Source organism: Camelina sativa, chromosome 18 (genome assembly GCF_030686135.1).
Source record: "Camelina sativa cultivar CO46 ecotype springtype chromosome 18, ASM3068613v1".
Lineage (NCBI taxonomy): Eukaryota > Viridiplantae > Streptophyta > Magnoliopsida > Brassicales > Brassicaceae > Camelina > Camelina sativa.
The window spans coordinates 14,903,047-14,919,476 of record NC_141897.1 but is presented as its reverse complement, the minus strand read 5'-3'; the positions used below and the strand labels follow the sequence as shown (position 1 = coordinate 14,919,476).

The window sequence follows — 16,430 nt, the reverse complement described above, 5'->3', positions numbered from 1 at the left end:
TTTTTTTTTTTTATTCTCAGTTCGCCGAGCATGTGCATCGGGTTGCTCGCGTCTTGCGAGCATGTGCTCCGCGTCTTCTTCCAACATTCCTGAAACCGAAAAGAGAAGAAACAAATCCTAAAAAGAAAAAGAAAAACTCAGCAATATATACCTGGTGGGTTGCCTCCCACCCAGCGCTTGTTTTAAGTCATTAGCTTGACTTGAAAGCTCCTTAGGCAATAGGAGGGTCGCCTAGGGCGAAGGTTTCACCCCTTTCGTGCTCAGAGGCGGCAAGATATGGCTTCAGCCTCTGTCCATTCACCACAAATTCTCCTCCTTTTGTGTCCAGCAACACAACAGCCCCATATGGTGTAATCTCCTTGATGGTGAAGGGTCCGGACCATCGTGATCTTAGCTTTCCGGGAAACAGTTTCAGCTTAGAGTTGAACAACAAGACTTGATCATTAGGAGCAAAGGTCCTAGTGAGGATCCGCTTGTCATGGTAGGCTTTGGTACGCTCCTTGTAGAGTTTTGAGTTTTCATAGGCGAGGTGCCTAATCTCCTCTAGCTCATGCAGTTGCATCTTCCTCCTTTCATGGGCGTTCTTAGTGTCAAAGTTCAGCATTTTCACTGCCCAAGCAGCCTTGTACTCTAGCTCAACAGGAAGGTAACACGCCTTACCATACACCAAGTGAAACGGTGTAGTCCCCAGGGGTGTTTTGTAGGCGGTTCTATAAGCCCATAGAGCCTCATCTAGCTTCAGAGACCAATCCTTCCTTGTTGTGTTCACTGTTTTTTGCAAAATGCTCTTAATCTCCCGGTTAGAGATCTCAACTTGGCCGCTTGTTTGTGGGTGGTAGGGGGTGGCGACCTTGTGCCTCACTCCATTCTTCTTGAGAAGACTCTCAAAGACCTTGTTAATGAAATGAGATCCACCATCGCTAATGACTACCCGTGGGACACCAAACCGTGGAAAAATAACCGACTTGAACATCTTGAGCATGGTCTTTGCATCATTATTGGGGCTGGCCAAAGCTTCTACCCACTTGGACACGTAATCGACAGCCACCAATATGTACTCATTGCCGAATGAGTTCGGGAAAGGTCCCATGAAGTCAATTCCCCAAACATCAAATACCTCAACCTCCAAGATGAAATTCTGAGGCATTTCATTCCTCCTGCTGATGTTCCCTTGTCTCTGACATGTGTCGCAAGTAGACACGAACCGCTGCGCATCTCTGAACATGGTAGGCCACCAATAACCCGCTTGAAGAGCTTTGGACACGGTTTTTAAAGTAACAAAGTGTCCAACATAGGGTGAGCTTTGATAATGAAACAAGACTCCAGGAACCTCCTCCTCAGTCACACACCTCCTGAAAACACCATCCTAGCAATGCCTATAGAGGTAAGGCTCATCCCAAAAATACCGCCTTATGTCTTTTAGGAACTTCTTCTTCTTTTTCCCCACAAACTCAGTAGGTTCTTTCTCTGCTGCTAGGTAGTTTGCATACTCTCCAAACCAAGGAAAACTCGGCTGTTTGTTGGTATCGATTGCCTTGCACGGGGTAGGCGGAGCATGTGCTCCCAGGCGGAGCATGTGCTCGGCGGGATCAAAGATGCCGATCGAGTAAACATGTTCTTCAGGAAGGCTATCATCCAAGGGTAGCTCTTCTTCTATCCTCATTCTTGACAAGTGATCTGCAACTCCGTTCTCAATACCCTTCTTGTCTTTAATCTCCAAGTCAAACTCTTGAAGCAACAAAATCCAATGGAGTAGCCTTGGTTTTGCATCCTTCTTGGTCAGTAGATACCTCAACGCTGCATGATCAGTGTGGACAACCACTTTGGAACCAACAAGGTATGATCGGAACTTCTCAAAAGCAAACACAACCGCTAAAAGTTCTTTCTCAGTTGTAGCGTACTTGCACTGAGCCTCATCCAAGGTGCGGCTGGCATAGTATATCACGTGCAGCTTCTTGTCTTTTCTCTGTCCCAGAACCGCTCCCACGGCAAAATCACTCGCATCAGTCATGACCTCAAAGGGAAGGTCCCAATCTGGCGGTTGTACAATCGGAGCGCTAACCAAGGCTCCCTTGATCGTGTGAAACGCTTCCAAGCAAGCAGAATCGAAATCAAACTTCACTTCCTTACACAACAGCTGGGTAAGTGGTCTTGCTATCTTGGAGAAATCCTTAATGAACCGTCTGTAGAAACCGGCGTGGCCAAGGAAACTGCGGATCCCTTTTACCGAATTAGGCGGTTGTAAACTCATCATCACCTCAACCTTGGCTTTGTCAACCTCAATCCCCTTTTCAGAAATCTTGTGTCCCAACACTATCCCATCTCTGACCATGAAGTGGCATTTCTCCCAATTCAGCACCAGATGTTTGTCTTCACACCGCTGCAACACCCTGCACAAATTAGACAAACAAACGGAAAAGGAGCTCCCATAAACAGAGAAATCGTCCATGAAAACTTCCATTATATCCTCAATCAGGTCAGTGAAAATGGATATCATGCATCGTTGGAAGGTCGCTGGTGCATTGCACAAGCCAAACGGCATTCTGCGGTAAGCAAAGGTGCCGTAAGGACATGTGAATGTGGTCTTCTCTTGATCGTCGGGATGGATTGGGATCTGAAAGAAACCTGAATAGCCATCTAAGAAACAGTAGTAAGGATGGTTAGCCAATCTCTCAAGCATTTGATCAATAAACGGCAAAGGAAAATGATCCTTACGGGTCGCACCATTAAGTTTTCTATAGTCTATGCACATGCGATGTCCCGTAACTGTCCTAGTAGGAATCAACTCATCCTTATCATTCTTAACCACTGTAATTCCACCTTTCTTAGGGACTACAAGAACTGGACTAATCCAGGAACTATAAGAAATAGCATAAATTACACCCGCATCTAGAAGTTTCATTATCTCTTTCTTAACAACATCCTTTAGATTCGGGTTCAACCTCCTCTGATGTTCTACCGAAGTCATTGATTCATCTTCTAGATGTATCCTATGCATACAAAGATTTGGTGAGATTCCTGGGATGTCATCTAGTGAATACCCTAGAGCATTTCTATACTTCCTAAGTTCACAAAGGAGCAAAGCGGTCTCTACATTGTTTAGTTCAGAGTTCACTATCACGGCTGGAAGTGGTTTTAGCTCTAGCTTTGGAGCTCTTAACTCGCTCCAAGGACCGTCCGCTGACTTCACCGGAGCATGTGCTCCGGAATCCGGAGCAGGTGCTCCCTCGGCGGATTCCTCCCCTGATTGGTTCTCATCGTCTAGGCTGGCGTAAGCTACCAGTTGTTGGAACCGTGTACCTGCATCCAAAATGCGTGTAAAACCATCAGCTTCCTCATTCAAGAATCCATACTTACCCTCTGCCTTTGTCAAGGCAACCTCCAACGGGTCGAGAGTGAGAACTTCATCGGTAACCTCATGTGCAACCTCTGAACCATCATCAACCACAAAAGTCTGACCATCTATCATAGGTTTCTTGAGCAGCTTATTCATCTCAAACCTTGCAATCATATCCCCCAGCTGGAGATCGATCGCTCCCCCTTGCACATCTATAATCGCATCAGCTGTGCATAAGAATGATCTACCTAAGATCAGGGGGTCACATGGTTCTTCTTCAAGTTCCAGAACCACAAAGTCTGCTGGTATAAGCGTGTCCCCTATCTGGACATGTAAATCCTCCAACACTCCTATGGGGCGCTTGGTGGATCTATCCGCGAATACTAACGAAATCCGTGTAGACTTCAACTTCGTGTATCCTAGCCTTTTAGCCACTGAATATGGCATAAGGTTCACACTGGAACCTAGATCACAGAGGGAGTTTGCAAAAATCGTTTTACCGATTCTCACGGATAAGACAAATCGCCCTGGATCATCTCTCTTCTTTAGCACTTTGTTTTGCAGCACAACACTGCACTCTCTTGAAACCATCATCATGTTCTCTTCCTCTGACACTCTCCCAGAAACTAACCCTTTCACATATCTCTTCAAAGCAGATATCATCTGAACAGCATCAGCTAGGGGTAGTTTTACCGTCAATTCTGTCAACATCTCCTTGCACTTTGCATCCTCCAAATCCTTGCGAGATTTCTTAGGAGGAACAGGGTAAGGAACCCTAGGGGTGTACACGCGTGCAGGAGGTACCTCAGTAGGAACGGTCTGATTGGGACTCAGGAGCACGTGCTCGCTCGATGGGAGCACATGCTCGTCGGATGCTTCGGCTTCTTTTTGACTCAACGGTGGAGTCTCAGCAGCATGTTGAGGAAGGTATTCTTCAGCAATACCCTTGCCCTTGTCAAGCCTAGCGGATGGTGCTTCTCTAGGGGGTAACTTCTTTCCTCCCCTTAGCTCAATCGCATTGACATACTCGTTCCGCGGGTTTGCTTCCCCTTTTCCGGGCAGAGTCCCAGGAGTTCTTTTCACGGCTTCAGCAGTCTGTGCAACCTGAACATCAAGCTTCTTCACATGTGACATTACTGCCTTATACTTCCCATTAAGGTCATTGTACATGGTATCGACCTTAGCGTTGATTTCCACTGAAGCTTTTTGTTGATTCACCAAGAGGTGTTGCATCATGTTTTTCAGCTCATCCTGAGAGCTGCTAGCAGATGAAGGTCCCAACTGCTGGTTGGTGAAAGGCAGTGCTTGCTGAGCGCTTGTATATGCCTGCTCGTTCCCCCCTTGGAAACGATTTTGAGTGGGCACAAACTGTTTGCCTTGGAAGTTGTTTGAGAAGGTTTTCTGATAACTCATCTGATTCTGAGCTCCTTGCTGCGGATACACCTGATCCTGAGGATTCTCCACGTTGGTGCTTCTATAGGACAAATTCGGATGGCTTCTCTAGTTCGGGTTGAAACCCCTGTTCTGCACAAAACCTTGCCCAATCACATAATTAACCTCCATCGATTCATCCTCTCCATCACAAATCTCCTGAGCTAGCGGCATGTCTCCGGTCTCATCGACAAAATGGACAGTTTTCTGGCTCCCCTTCAGAAGAAGGTTCACCTTGGCTGTCAACTCGTCAATCTTTTGCGTATCGACACTGTTGATCTTCACGGACCTGTCATACTCAGGAGCCTTGTTGCTGGAGCTTGCAACTAGGTTCTTAATCAACTGATATGCTCCTTCCTTAGACTTTGTCATAAAATCCCCATTGCTGGCCGAGTTGAGAGCGTTTCTGTAGTCCCAGTTAACTCCATCATAGAAAATGCCCAGAATCTGTTCATCACTGAATCCATGGTGCGGACACTCTCTACGGTACTCTTTGTACCTCTCCCAAGCCTCGCAGAAGGCTTCTCCAGTGTGCTGTTGGAACTCTGAAATCTTGTTCTTCAGGGCAGCGGTCTTAGCCTTGGTGTAGAAATGGTCCAGAAACGCAGATCTACACTGTTCCCATGATGTCAGAGACCCAGGTGGCAATGACTTCAGCCAACGTGAAGCTCTATCCGCAAGAGAGAAGGGAAAGAGCTTGCACTTCAGAAAGTCTGGCGGTATCCCATTTGAACCAGTGGTGCTACATATCTCCTCAAAATTCTCGATGTGGTCCATCGGAATCTCAGCTGGGAGACCGTGAAATAGGTGCTGCTTCACTAGAGAGATCATCTGTGGCTTGATCTCAAAATCTTGTCTCGGGATGGTGGGAGGAACAATCGCCGCTCGGTTGGTGTAGAACACATGCGGGTTGTCCTTGTCCGCAATGGACGGTTGTGGCGGCGCGGCTCTTTCGTGTTGAGCATGGAGCAACTACCCCAACTGTTGTCGAAGTTGCTGCAACTCAGCAGCCATATCCTCATTGTTTCTGTTGTCACCCATGTTGACGGATTGAAACTTTCTGTTCTTGCGGTTTGTTCTTTCTGCCAAAGAGAGCTTTGCGGCTGACAAAGCAACTAGTTCTTCGGTGTTGTTTCTTCTTGTAGATCTTCTTGACATGCACCTGAAACACTCACAAAGAAGAAGCAGAAAGACAAATCAGTAAGGTCTTAGTCTAGTAATTTCGTCGAAAACCAAAGGTAAAAATTTGGTCCCCGGCAACGGCGCCAAAAACTTGATACACAGAGTTTTAAACCCTATTTTCCTACTGCAAGTGCACAGCAAAGAAGTAGTACTTAGGGGTCGAATCCCACGAAGACCAAGTTTTACTCTATGGTTCTATTGGTTCAATTTCAAGCTAAGACAATTCAAAGTTGGGTTTGTTTGGTAACAGTAACGCGATTAAAACGGTATAAAAAGGCAATAAGCAAAACACTAGATCATGGGTAATTCTCGGGAATTTCAGAGATAGCAACTAAACAACTATTCAGGGCATAGATTAAGTACCAGTCTAGAACTCAAACATAAATATAAACTGATCCACTGTCGTGGTATCAATAACTCTATCTGATCGATTCTGTGCGGAAACGCGGAGCACGTGCTCAGACATCCGGAGCACATGCTCGGCGGTCCATAAACCCTAAACTGTCGTTTGAGCCCAGAATCGCAGACAAGCATTAAAGAACATGAATGATAAGTTCACAAATCACCTACACATCAACTTTCGCAGGTCTAGGATAATTTGCCCACTAATGTCTTTTCTAGCAACCTATTACACTTTTGATGAATAGATAAACCTAGAATCATAGATTGGGTGATCAAATCAACCTAAGCATTAAGTCTAACAATAGTGAAGACAATCGATTATATAAAGCCCTATTTGTGTTCTGTTGCTAACCCATGAAACCCCTTTTGAAACCCCTAATCTAGCAAAGAAAACTACTCAGACATAGAGAAATGAATCATAGCAAAAGATGAGAAATTCAATGACATAAAAATAAAAAGGGTTCAGAGAATGCTTCACAAGGTAGCCGCTCTTCTTCCTCTCACAAAAACGTCGCTCAAAAACCAAAAGAAAAAAGTATTTTTTCTCTCCTAAAAACCCTAGGTTAAATAGCATACAAGTAGAGAAAAATAAGGAAAGATTCCAAATTCAAATCTCCCTATTAAAAAGCGATCTCAGCCCTCTTTCTCTCACAAAGGATCGCCTAAAATAAGGGGAATTAGGCAAGGAATCGGCGCCTAGATGCTTGCCACCTGTCGTCATGAAACCGTAGAGTTGGGAGCATGTGCTCGGAAATCGGGAGCATGTGCTCCTGGGTCTAAAATCAGCTTTTCTGCTCCAATTCAACTCCTTTCTGCTCTGATTGCTCCTGCTGTTCCAATCCTTGCTTTTAGCTTTCTAGCCTCTTATTATAACCTGAAAAGGACTCAAACAACTACAAAACTATCAAATAAACGGGGTCAAAGTGAGTCAAAACCGTAACATATCATCTTCCAACAATACCCATTAGTATCTTTGTTGGAGTCGAGTATGGGAGGCAATTATATGCTACATAACTTGGATAACTCAGAAGAAACAATCAAACAAAGAAAATAATAAGCTAGAATGCTTCGGTATAGGAGCCTACGTAACTTGCATTGCTAGAAACAATGACAAATGCTTCAGTATAAGACCAAAATTTTGAGAAGTATCCACAACAGTTGGACGCAGAACATCTAAAATGCAAAGGGATTGTACCTGTAGAGAAGACCTAGCATGTTGAGTGTGCCCATCACATTTGGTCTTGAGAGTGTCTTCACGGGATTGGTACGTGTAGAGAAGATGGGAGAAGCAGGACAAACAAGATGGTAAATGTGATCAAAAGAGGCTCTGTGACATCTGTAACACCCAAGGCCAAATATAAATGGGGAGAACAAAAGGTAGTAACAAGCCAGAGAGAGAGAGAGAGAGAGAGAGAGAGAGAGAGTGGTGAGACCGTACCGTGACGGTCGGATAAGCTCAAGTCTCACTTCTTAAGGTTATCCGTTGAACCGGTAAAAAATAGTTATCAGCAACAATCAGCAGGGGAAACATCAGTAACTGATCCAGTGATGGATAAATAATGATGCATAGGACTAAGTCAGCTCAGCTGCATCCAAATCTCATTCTTTTCACTTTCCATCAGGTGAGGGCCAATGAATCTATCCAGCTCCACCTCCTCCTGAAATCAAGATCCTCATATTGTCCTGAACAAATGTGAAAATCAATCACTAAAAAAAAAAGACCAAATAACGAATACAAGTTCATCACAAAAACGACTTAAACAAAACAAACTACATCATAGCCAACCAGATGCAGAACATAACCTATAGATAGTCATCTAATCTAATGAGACCTAATTGCATATCATCAAAACCTATAGATAGTCATCTAATCTAATCGAGACCTAATTGCATATCATCTGCTCAAGATAAATAAATTCAAATTCGCAATTACAGATCATAAAATACACAATTCCTCAGAGATTCTTCACAATAAGGAGGACTACGAAAAGAGGGAAAGAAAGACGCACTGAAGCATGAAGGACCGTATGGGATGTCGTCACGGGCGTTGCAGACATGACTCCACCGCACTTAGAAAGCTTCTGAATCGGAGATCAGGCCACTCAGCCTCAAGTCACAGAGACGGAGTTCGATTCATCAGAGAGAGAGAGAGAGAGAGTGAGAAGATTTTCAAAATTTCAACGATCTGGTTTACTTCAATTTGAAAAAACTTAACCGAGACTAAATTGTTTCTCGAACCGGTTCGGTTCAATTATATGCTTCATCGTTTTTCATTTTCTAACCGATGATATTTTCTGAGTTAATTTCACCCATTTAATTTTTAATCTTTTAGAGGTAATTTGAAGATACAAACTTTTGATTATACTGTTGATTAGGTTGTCAATTTGAAGATACAAACTTTTGATTATACTATTGTTATATAGACGTAACTTTGCAAAAATACATTGTTTAAAGTATTCTAAATATATAAGATATTTTATGAAGAATTATGGTAAAGAGCTAGAATTTAAAAAATCATAATAACAAAGTGATCTTAACTAAGAATATTAAACTAATGGTTGTAATGAGTAAATGTAATATTTATTAAATAATTATAATTAAAATGTATTTAATAATGAGTGAAACTATATCAAATAAAAATTGAAATTAAAATACACAACTTTTAACATAATAAAATACAAAACATAATGATTGAACATTCTAAATCAACATTAAACCCCAAAAAAATAAATAAAACACTATAACTAATGTTAATCACCACACCAATGATAAATTAAACTACTAATGATGCATCACATCAACCAATCTTTTTTTTTGTCTTTTTATTATTATCATCACATTAAATTTCTAAAATTGGTATTGAAAAAAAGTTATTTCATTTTGTTTTAATTGTAAAATTTAAACCATAATCATCTCATCTGTAAACCCAAACCGACATATAATTTCGTTCTAATTGTAAAATCTAAACTCTAATTCTCATTTCTGAACCCAAATCGATATATAACCTCTTTTAGTTGTATAATCTAAACCAAACCAATATTTAACTTTATTTAATTAAAATTATACAGAATTTGTTTTGCTTTTAAATTTAATTTTGATTTATTTTTTAAAGAAATATCAAATACAAGATTCTAATTAGTTGAGAGGGGAGGAGGTGACTACAAGTCTACATGTTTGTTTTGTTCTAACAAAATTTTAACTGCTTTTTTTTTCATATTCGAACTTCTAAATCTCTGTTGTTGTTTTTTTGGGGGTATTATTCTTGTTACTAGGACTCAGACCCCCCGCGATGTCGCGGGAAAAATATTTTAGAAAAAAGTAAATAAATTTAAAATTTAAAATTATATATTATTAAATCATTTAAATATAATAGAATAGTTTGAATACATAAAAATTAAACATAAACTGTCAACCATCAAAATACAAACTTATAAACAAAAAAATATTATGTAGAATAGACGTAACTTTGCAAAAATACATTGTTTAAAGTATTCTAAATATATAAGATATTTTATGAAGAATTATGGTAAAGAGCTACAATTTAAAAAATCATAATAACAAAGTGATCTTAACTAAGAATATTAAACTAATGGTTGTAATGAGTAAATGTAATCTTTATTAAATAATGAGTGAAACTATATCAAAGAAAAATTGAAATTAAAATACACAACTTTTAACATAATAAAATACAAAACATAATGATTGAACATTCTAAATCAACATTAAACCCCAAAAAAATAAATAAAACACTATAACTAATGTAAATCACCACACCAATGATAAATTAAACTACTAATGATGCATCACATCAACCAATCTTTTTTTTTTTGTCTTTTTATTATTATCATCACATTAAATTTCTAAAATTGGTATTGAAAAAAAGTTATCTCATTTTGTTTTAATTGTAAAATTTAAACTATAATCACCTCATCTGTAAACCCAAACCGACATATAATTTCGTTCTAATTGTAAAATCTAAACTCTAATTCTCATTTCTGAACTCAAACCGATATATAACCTTTTTTAGTTGTATAATATAAACCAAACCAATACTTAACTTTATTTAATTAAAATTATACAGAATTTGTTTTGTTTTTTAATTGATTTTTTTTTTAATGAAATATTAGATACAAGATTGTGATTAGTTGAGAGGGGAGGAGGTGACTACAAGTTTGTTTTGTTCTAACAAAATTTAACTACTTTTTGTTTTCATATTTTCGAACTTCTAAATCTCTGTTGTTGTTATTTTGGGGGTATTATTGTTGTTATTTTAAAGCAAATTCATATAGATACGGACGAACACACATGTTAAAGAAACGACGAGTTCATGCATGAGCCACAACTAAAAAAGTATATGTTGATTTTTGTCTGTTGTACATTATTTTGATCTCTGTCGGCATATATATCATATATACGAATGATCATGTACATGTTTATGTGTCTAACTTTACGGTATTCTGTGCTCCATCACAATATTGGTTTAAAGCAATACCTCTTTTACCAAAGTTCTATGGGAAGAAGTTCTTCCGAAGAACAACAATATATCATCCTGAGCACTTCAATAATTACTTCTTCGGTTTTTGGCTTTTATCAAGAAATGAAAACTTTTTTAAGTTTTTGATTAAATATTTACATTTTTTAAGTTAAAAATGAAAGAAAAAGAATAATTTATGAGATTCGAGTTATAGTTTGCTTCATATATTGTTGAATATACTATAATCTTTTCATTAACATTTTTTGTGCTTTTAAAACAACAATTTTTTTTTTGTGTGCAAGTCATTTCCAGTATAGCCATCACTGAGTTAAAGCAAGCCACCCAAAATATCAAAGAACATATATAAGCCATATCCCCAATAAGCATGTTCGTTACAAGTGACATTTTATTTTTAAAAAAATTTTGGGAGTAATTTTACTATCTTCAAACCAACGATCCATGTTATAAACTTCTTAATTCTTATATATGTTTGTGTTTTTGGAATCGAAGCATTGTTATTTTCTGAATGAATAATCGGGATTGAAAAAATGAGAAATGTAAACGTAGAAAGCGTCATATATATATATATATATAATAAGGAAGAATAACGTAAATACTAACTTTAGCACCCGTTCGTTAATCCTAGTTTGATTTAAATGCAAAGCTCTTTCTCTCGCATTCTCGCTGTATCGTGTGAGCTTCCTCATGGGCCACTTTGTCTTTTTTTTTTTTTTTTTTTTTCTTCTGAATGACATATAGAAAACTAAATAAAAACAAACCGAGAAACGAGAACCACAGTCCCAACACACAGGCAAAGGAAAAAGACTTTTTACTTAATTGGAAAGATAAGTTTCCAAGTAAATCTATGACTTGGTGGGCAAGGAGATTCGTCTTTATTAATGGAGGCATTATTGGCATTAGGGTTTCGTATCATCTGTCTTCCTCACCAACCAAGAACACTATGAGATCTCTGTTTCTCAGCCGGCTTTGCCTTAGGAAGAAGCCTTTTGCGCTCGATGTTGTAAGCTATTCTTAGTCTTGACTCTGTAAATTAATTTGTCTGTGCTTCTTCTTCTTCTCATGATAATGTCTGATCTTCAGAGAAACCTAGGTAGCGTTAGGTTATTGTCGGAAACCCCTCTCTGTCACATCGTCGGGGCTAGACATTGTGGATCTAATTCGAGAGATGGGGATGTAGGTAAGCTCGTGATTCGCAACTTGACTGCTTCTGCGAAGACTTTGGAAAAGACAGTGCCTATGGATTTGATGAAAGAAACGGGTACCATAGGAGCATCTCAGGGTTGGGTAGCTACTTTGAAAGACGGCGTAGTGTGCCTCCAAGATGACCTAAACCCGAGTGCTTCAGATTCAGACCCGAAGCGGATCACACTGCCTCCACTCGTAACTCTGCCTCATTGCCAAACCCAGTTGGTAACCAACGTGGCCATGTCATCCTCTTCTCCCGAGGACAACGACTGCATCGTGGCCGTCAAGTTCCAAGGACCTCAGCTCAGCTTATGTAGGCCTGCTCTCAAAGACAAGTCCGAGTGGGTCAACATAAGAATTGAAGACCCAAGCTTGGTCTCCTCCCAAGTCACGTACTCAAAGAGAGACAAGATGTTCTCCATTCCGGGTTCTGGAGGCACACACACGAGATCTTGGGATCTTGAAAAACACATACTGCGCGAATTTGATAATCTACCCTCTTTCGAGTTTGTGCAGTCAAAGTGGGAGCGGTTGCTTCCAGCTTGCAGGAGCCACCACTTGGTAGAATCTCCCTCAGGTCACACTTTTTTGGTCAAGTGGTACACAAGATGCTACGACACCGGGATGAGGCACACGGAGCATTTTTCGGTGTTCAAGATAATTGGGAACGACGACGTCGCTCATGCAACTGCAGACATTGGAGATCTCTGTATATTTCTCTCCCACAAAGGTGAACCTTTTTGTCTCCAGGCTAGCTTGTATGGCTTATCCCCAAACTTCATCTATTACTTGGGCAGCCATGACTACGGGAAATACAGTCTCCGTTATAATGAAAAGGTTGCTGTTGGATTTGCCAAATTCCCAGCCCCTTACTTCATTCCACCTCAATCCTGAGAATAAACCACTTAATTTTCTCTATATATATGAAACATGTTGGATGTCATTGTTCTATACATATATTTCATCTTTGTATTAATTAGTTATAATGCAAGTTGCATCGCTACAAAATCCATCTAACTTATTTTCTACAAGTTAGTTATACACTATTAGTATCTCTTACAGCTGCGTGTAGTAAAAACAGCTCAAATATGACTCAAAACAAGCCATGGATACAGCTTACTAGACAGCACATGGATATAAATAATCGTTTAAGTGTAAAGGAAAAAAAATGCTTCTGCAACGAACATATCTCAAAACTCAAAAAGATGCAGCAAAAAAACATAATATGGCAGCTACTTATCTTCCAGAAGCTATTGTTCTTCCCTGACCATAATGGTCAACACTCTCAGTGACTTCTGTGAGAAGGTCAGCAGTTTCAAGTACCTGAAAAGCCCAACATTGAAGGTATTATTTCTATGGACAATAGACGGATCTAATGAAATACGACTAAAGTACAGAAGCAAAATATACCATGTGCAGCCATTTTAGAAGAATCAACATTATGACCACGGGCGCTCTTGTGATAAACCGTCCATATTCCTTTGCAGCCTGGAAGTTCAACCTACCCAACAAGAACATGCGGAATAGAGTGCTTAAGGATTGAAGAGACTAGGTCACATACAGTTATATTTTGCATAAAACATTTCCACGGCTAGTATAATATAAGAACTTCTAAACAAATGGCTCACCAATTCATAGTTACTTTGTTTGGAAACCCCAGTGACGTTTGCATCAGCATTAATTTACTGCAAATGAAAACGATTTCTGAAAAGCCAACATGAGAAACTTCAAGGAAAGGAGGACATAAACTATCTAACTCTTATTGGTATAATAATAGGTGCTGCCCAAAGGAAAACTCTTTCTTCGGAAATTAAAATAATTCAGTCATTTTCAATGCAACATGAACTTTTTTTAGATTGAATGTTTGCTACTGAAAACACACACAGACAGAGAGATAGAGAATGTTCTGCAAAAGAGCCCCTATTCAAATAGCATCTAAATGATAGACAAGAACTGACTTCACTGAAATATTTCAAACAATATGAACCTCTACAAAACTACAAAACTTTGAGCCAAACAATGGAAGCTCCTTATTTCCAATTGTATCTTGAAAAGCATCAGAAGATATCCGCAAACAATTTGCTTGATGACCCTCACCTTCAATGTCTTCATCCTGCATAAATTAAGGGAATTTTCAGGTTTTAAATAATCATTAGATACTATATTGCACCAGTAATGATGCTGCAGGCCCAGATGTACAGTAAAATTGCACCAGTAAACTGTCTCCCAACCGGCTACCTAAAAGGAAAAGGGAATTTCCAACACTAGTAATGCCCTGCAAGAAATTTGGTATATCATCTTAGGGGATTCTCCAGCCGAACTGAGTCCACAATTGAAGAACAAATGTGCTGAAATGATATATTGACTAACCGAAGAAAGTACACAGGCTTCTGACTTGGAAAGATCAAGTCTCTGGACAGCACTTCAAGATATAAAGTAGCCACATCGTTTGACATCCAGGTTCCATGGGCAAGCACCGAGTTCCACACTGAAATTCAATGCAGGCAGTTCTTGACTGAAAGAAATCAGACACACAAAGAGAAAGTAATATGGTTAAGAGTATAAACGGAGCTTTACAAAATTGTTAAAAGTTGAATCTAAGCTACAGGATTCTAAACTAAGATTGAGGTAACAAGATCATATCCATAAGAAAGCAAGTACAAAGGCTATTCACTTCAAGGAAGAAAGCAGCAGTCAGTTTCACAAGCGAGATTGCAACGTGCCTAGCTCTAATCCTACAATTCAGGTCGCGATGCAATCAGGCAATCAAATGCGATTCAGAGCTGAACATTTAAAGCACAACACTCCAATACCTAATCACTTGGAAATCAAAGTCCAAGATTGGACTAATTTAGGTCTACAAACACGCACATGTTGTAATTAGTGGGCACACACGAGCTCGGGAGAAACACCAGAGACTCCTACCATTACACCACCGCGCTTAGCAAGATTCGGAATCGGAGACCAGGCCACTCGGCCTCAAGGTCATCGCCGGAGACAGTCGTCAATCTATCTTATTTACCGTTGAATTGAATCTATCAAAATTGGTTCACAATAAAATTTAACAACTTGTCTTTTTTTTTTTAGCCGGTTTATATCGGTTCAATTTCATTAAAGGTTAACCGGTACAATTGTTGGTTCAATACAACACGAAATTAGAGAAGATTTAGCTTTAACTCATCAAGCACGTCCCTTCGAAAGCTAGGGCCTAGGGTAAGGTAAGTTCTACTTCTATCTATCAAAATTGGTTCAACAATAAAATTGAACCGATATCAAATTGTTTATTTTTTTAGCCGGTTTATATCGGTTCCATTTTTCTAAAAGTTTTCCATTTGGATTTTCTTACAAAAACGAGTGTGTATATCTTTTATTTGAGTTCTGTTAAAACTTTCCATATTGGATTATGTTTCACTTTGTTTTATTTGTTCTCGTCATTATAAGAATCAAATTTGATTAAGGTTTTCTTTTTATTTTAACTTCTACCATAGTCTTTTGATTTTTAAAATTTATGATATTATTTTAAAATAAAATTTCATTACAAAACATCAATAGAACATAAATGATTCATGCATATCGATTTAAACATCAAAGTTAATAAAACTTACAAAAAAATATTAAAAATAACAACAAATAAACTATTAAATTAAGATTTTTATTATTTGTGGATTTAATTTATTATACTAAAATATAGCTAATTAGATGTGTCACTATGTGATGAGCTTTTATAGGTTTCTCAAGGTTTCCCATATGAGAAACTTGAGAATCGATTTTCTTATTTCTTTTTGGTTAAAATGTTGTTATTTTTTTTTTTTAATTTTTTTTTTCTAATTGTGAGAAAATTCTCCAAGAAACTATCAATGCACATGGTCCAGCACTTAACTTTAGGATGGACAAAATATTCATTAGATTCACTTCGATCCGTTATTCAATTCGTTTCAAAAACTCGAATATTCGTAATTTTGTGAAGCAAATAAAATACTAAAAACTAGTATTCGACAAAAATTATATGTATATAAATAATTACATAAATAAATTATAATTTTACTGTTTTTATATGTGTTTATATATTTCTAATCATCAAATTAATTATTTGAACTACTAATTTTAACAAGTAGTAGATAATTACATATATATATTTATACGCTTTTTTGTTTTCCATATCTTATTATATGAAAAATGGATGGATATGTACTTTTTATTTATTTATTCGTATAAAGTTAGTTTTTACAAATCACAACTGAAATGAAATACTTTTACATTTCTTATGAAGTTTTGCAGGAAAAGACAATGATGAATCCCACAAAAAAACATGAATGACAAAAAATTAATTGGTGTACCTAAAGGCTAAAACGCAGGAATATCTTATATACCAAAAATAATAATAATTAACTTAAATGT

General features: G+C 38.5%; 1 protein-coding gene, 2 long non-coding RNA genes and 1 other non-coding gene across 10 annotated transcripts; 2 read left to right on the top strand and 2 right to left on the bottom strand.

Annotated features, from left to right (window-relative positions):
- Positions 1 to 5,228: 5,228 nt before the first annotated feature.
- LOC147922926 (small nucleolar RNA R71) lies at positions 5,229 to 5,335 on the top strand. Its single transcript, XR_015589913.1, has one exon. It is a non-coding gene; the product is annotated as a small nucleolar RNA R71 (small nucleolar RNA).
- A 1,444-nt stretch (positions 5,336 to 6,779) lies between these two features.
- Positions 6,780 to 8,544, bottom strand: LOC104761164 (uncharacterized). 2 transcript variants are annotated; one of them, XR_015589476.1, is made up of 4 exons: positions 8,362 to 8,544; positions 7,791 to 8,035; positions 7,548 to 7,688; positions 6,780 to 7,245 (listed from the first exon to the last, which is right to left on the bottom strand). It is a non-coding gene; the product is annotated as an uncharacterized LOC104761164 (long non-coding RNA). The 2 variants fall into 2 exon arrangements; XR_015589477.1 differs by having other exon boundaries at positions 6,780 to 7,226.
- Positions 8,545 to 11,408: 2,864 nt separating this feature from the next.
- On the top strand, positions 11,409 to 13,040 carry LOC147922925 (uncharacterized). Its single transcript, XM_087498226.1, has one exon. The coding sequence runs from the start codon at positions 11,907 to 11,909 to the stop codon at positions 12,924 to 12,926; it is 1,020 nt and encodes a 339-aa protein (XP_087354352.1). The 5' UTR covers positions 11,409 to 11,906; the 3' UTR covers positions 12,927 to 13,040.
- An 819-nt stretch (positions 13,041 to 13,859) lies between these two features.
- On the bottom strand, positions 13,860 to 15,074 carry LOC147922924 (uncharacterized). 6 transcript variants are annotated; one of them, XR_015588519.1, is made up of 5 exons: positions 14,846 to 15,072; positions 14,610 to 14,767; positions 14,403 to 14,520; positions 14,245 to 14,307; positions 13,860 to 14,145 (listed from the first exon to the last, which is right to left on the bottom strand). It is a non-coding gene; the product is annotated as an uncharacterized LOC147922924 (long non-coding RNA). The 6 variants fall into 6 exon arrangements; XR_015588515.1 differs by lacking the exon at positions 14,610 to 14,767 and having other exon boundaries at positions 14,403 to 14,547; positions 14,846 to 15,074; XR_015588516.1 differs by lacking the exon at positions 14,610 to 14,767 and having other exon boundaries at positions 14,271 to 14,307; positions 14,403 to 14,547; positions 14,846 to 15,074.
- Between the last annotated feature and the right edge of the window lie 1,356 nt (positions 15,075 to 16,430).

Excerpts from the sequence above, each read along its gene's own strand:
- LOC147922925 (XM_087498226.1), top strand. The coding sequence starts at position 11,907 with ATGATAATGTCTGATCTTCAGAGAAACCTAGGTAGCGTTAGGTTATTG.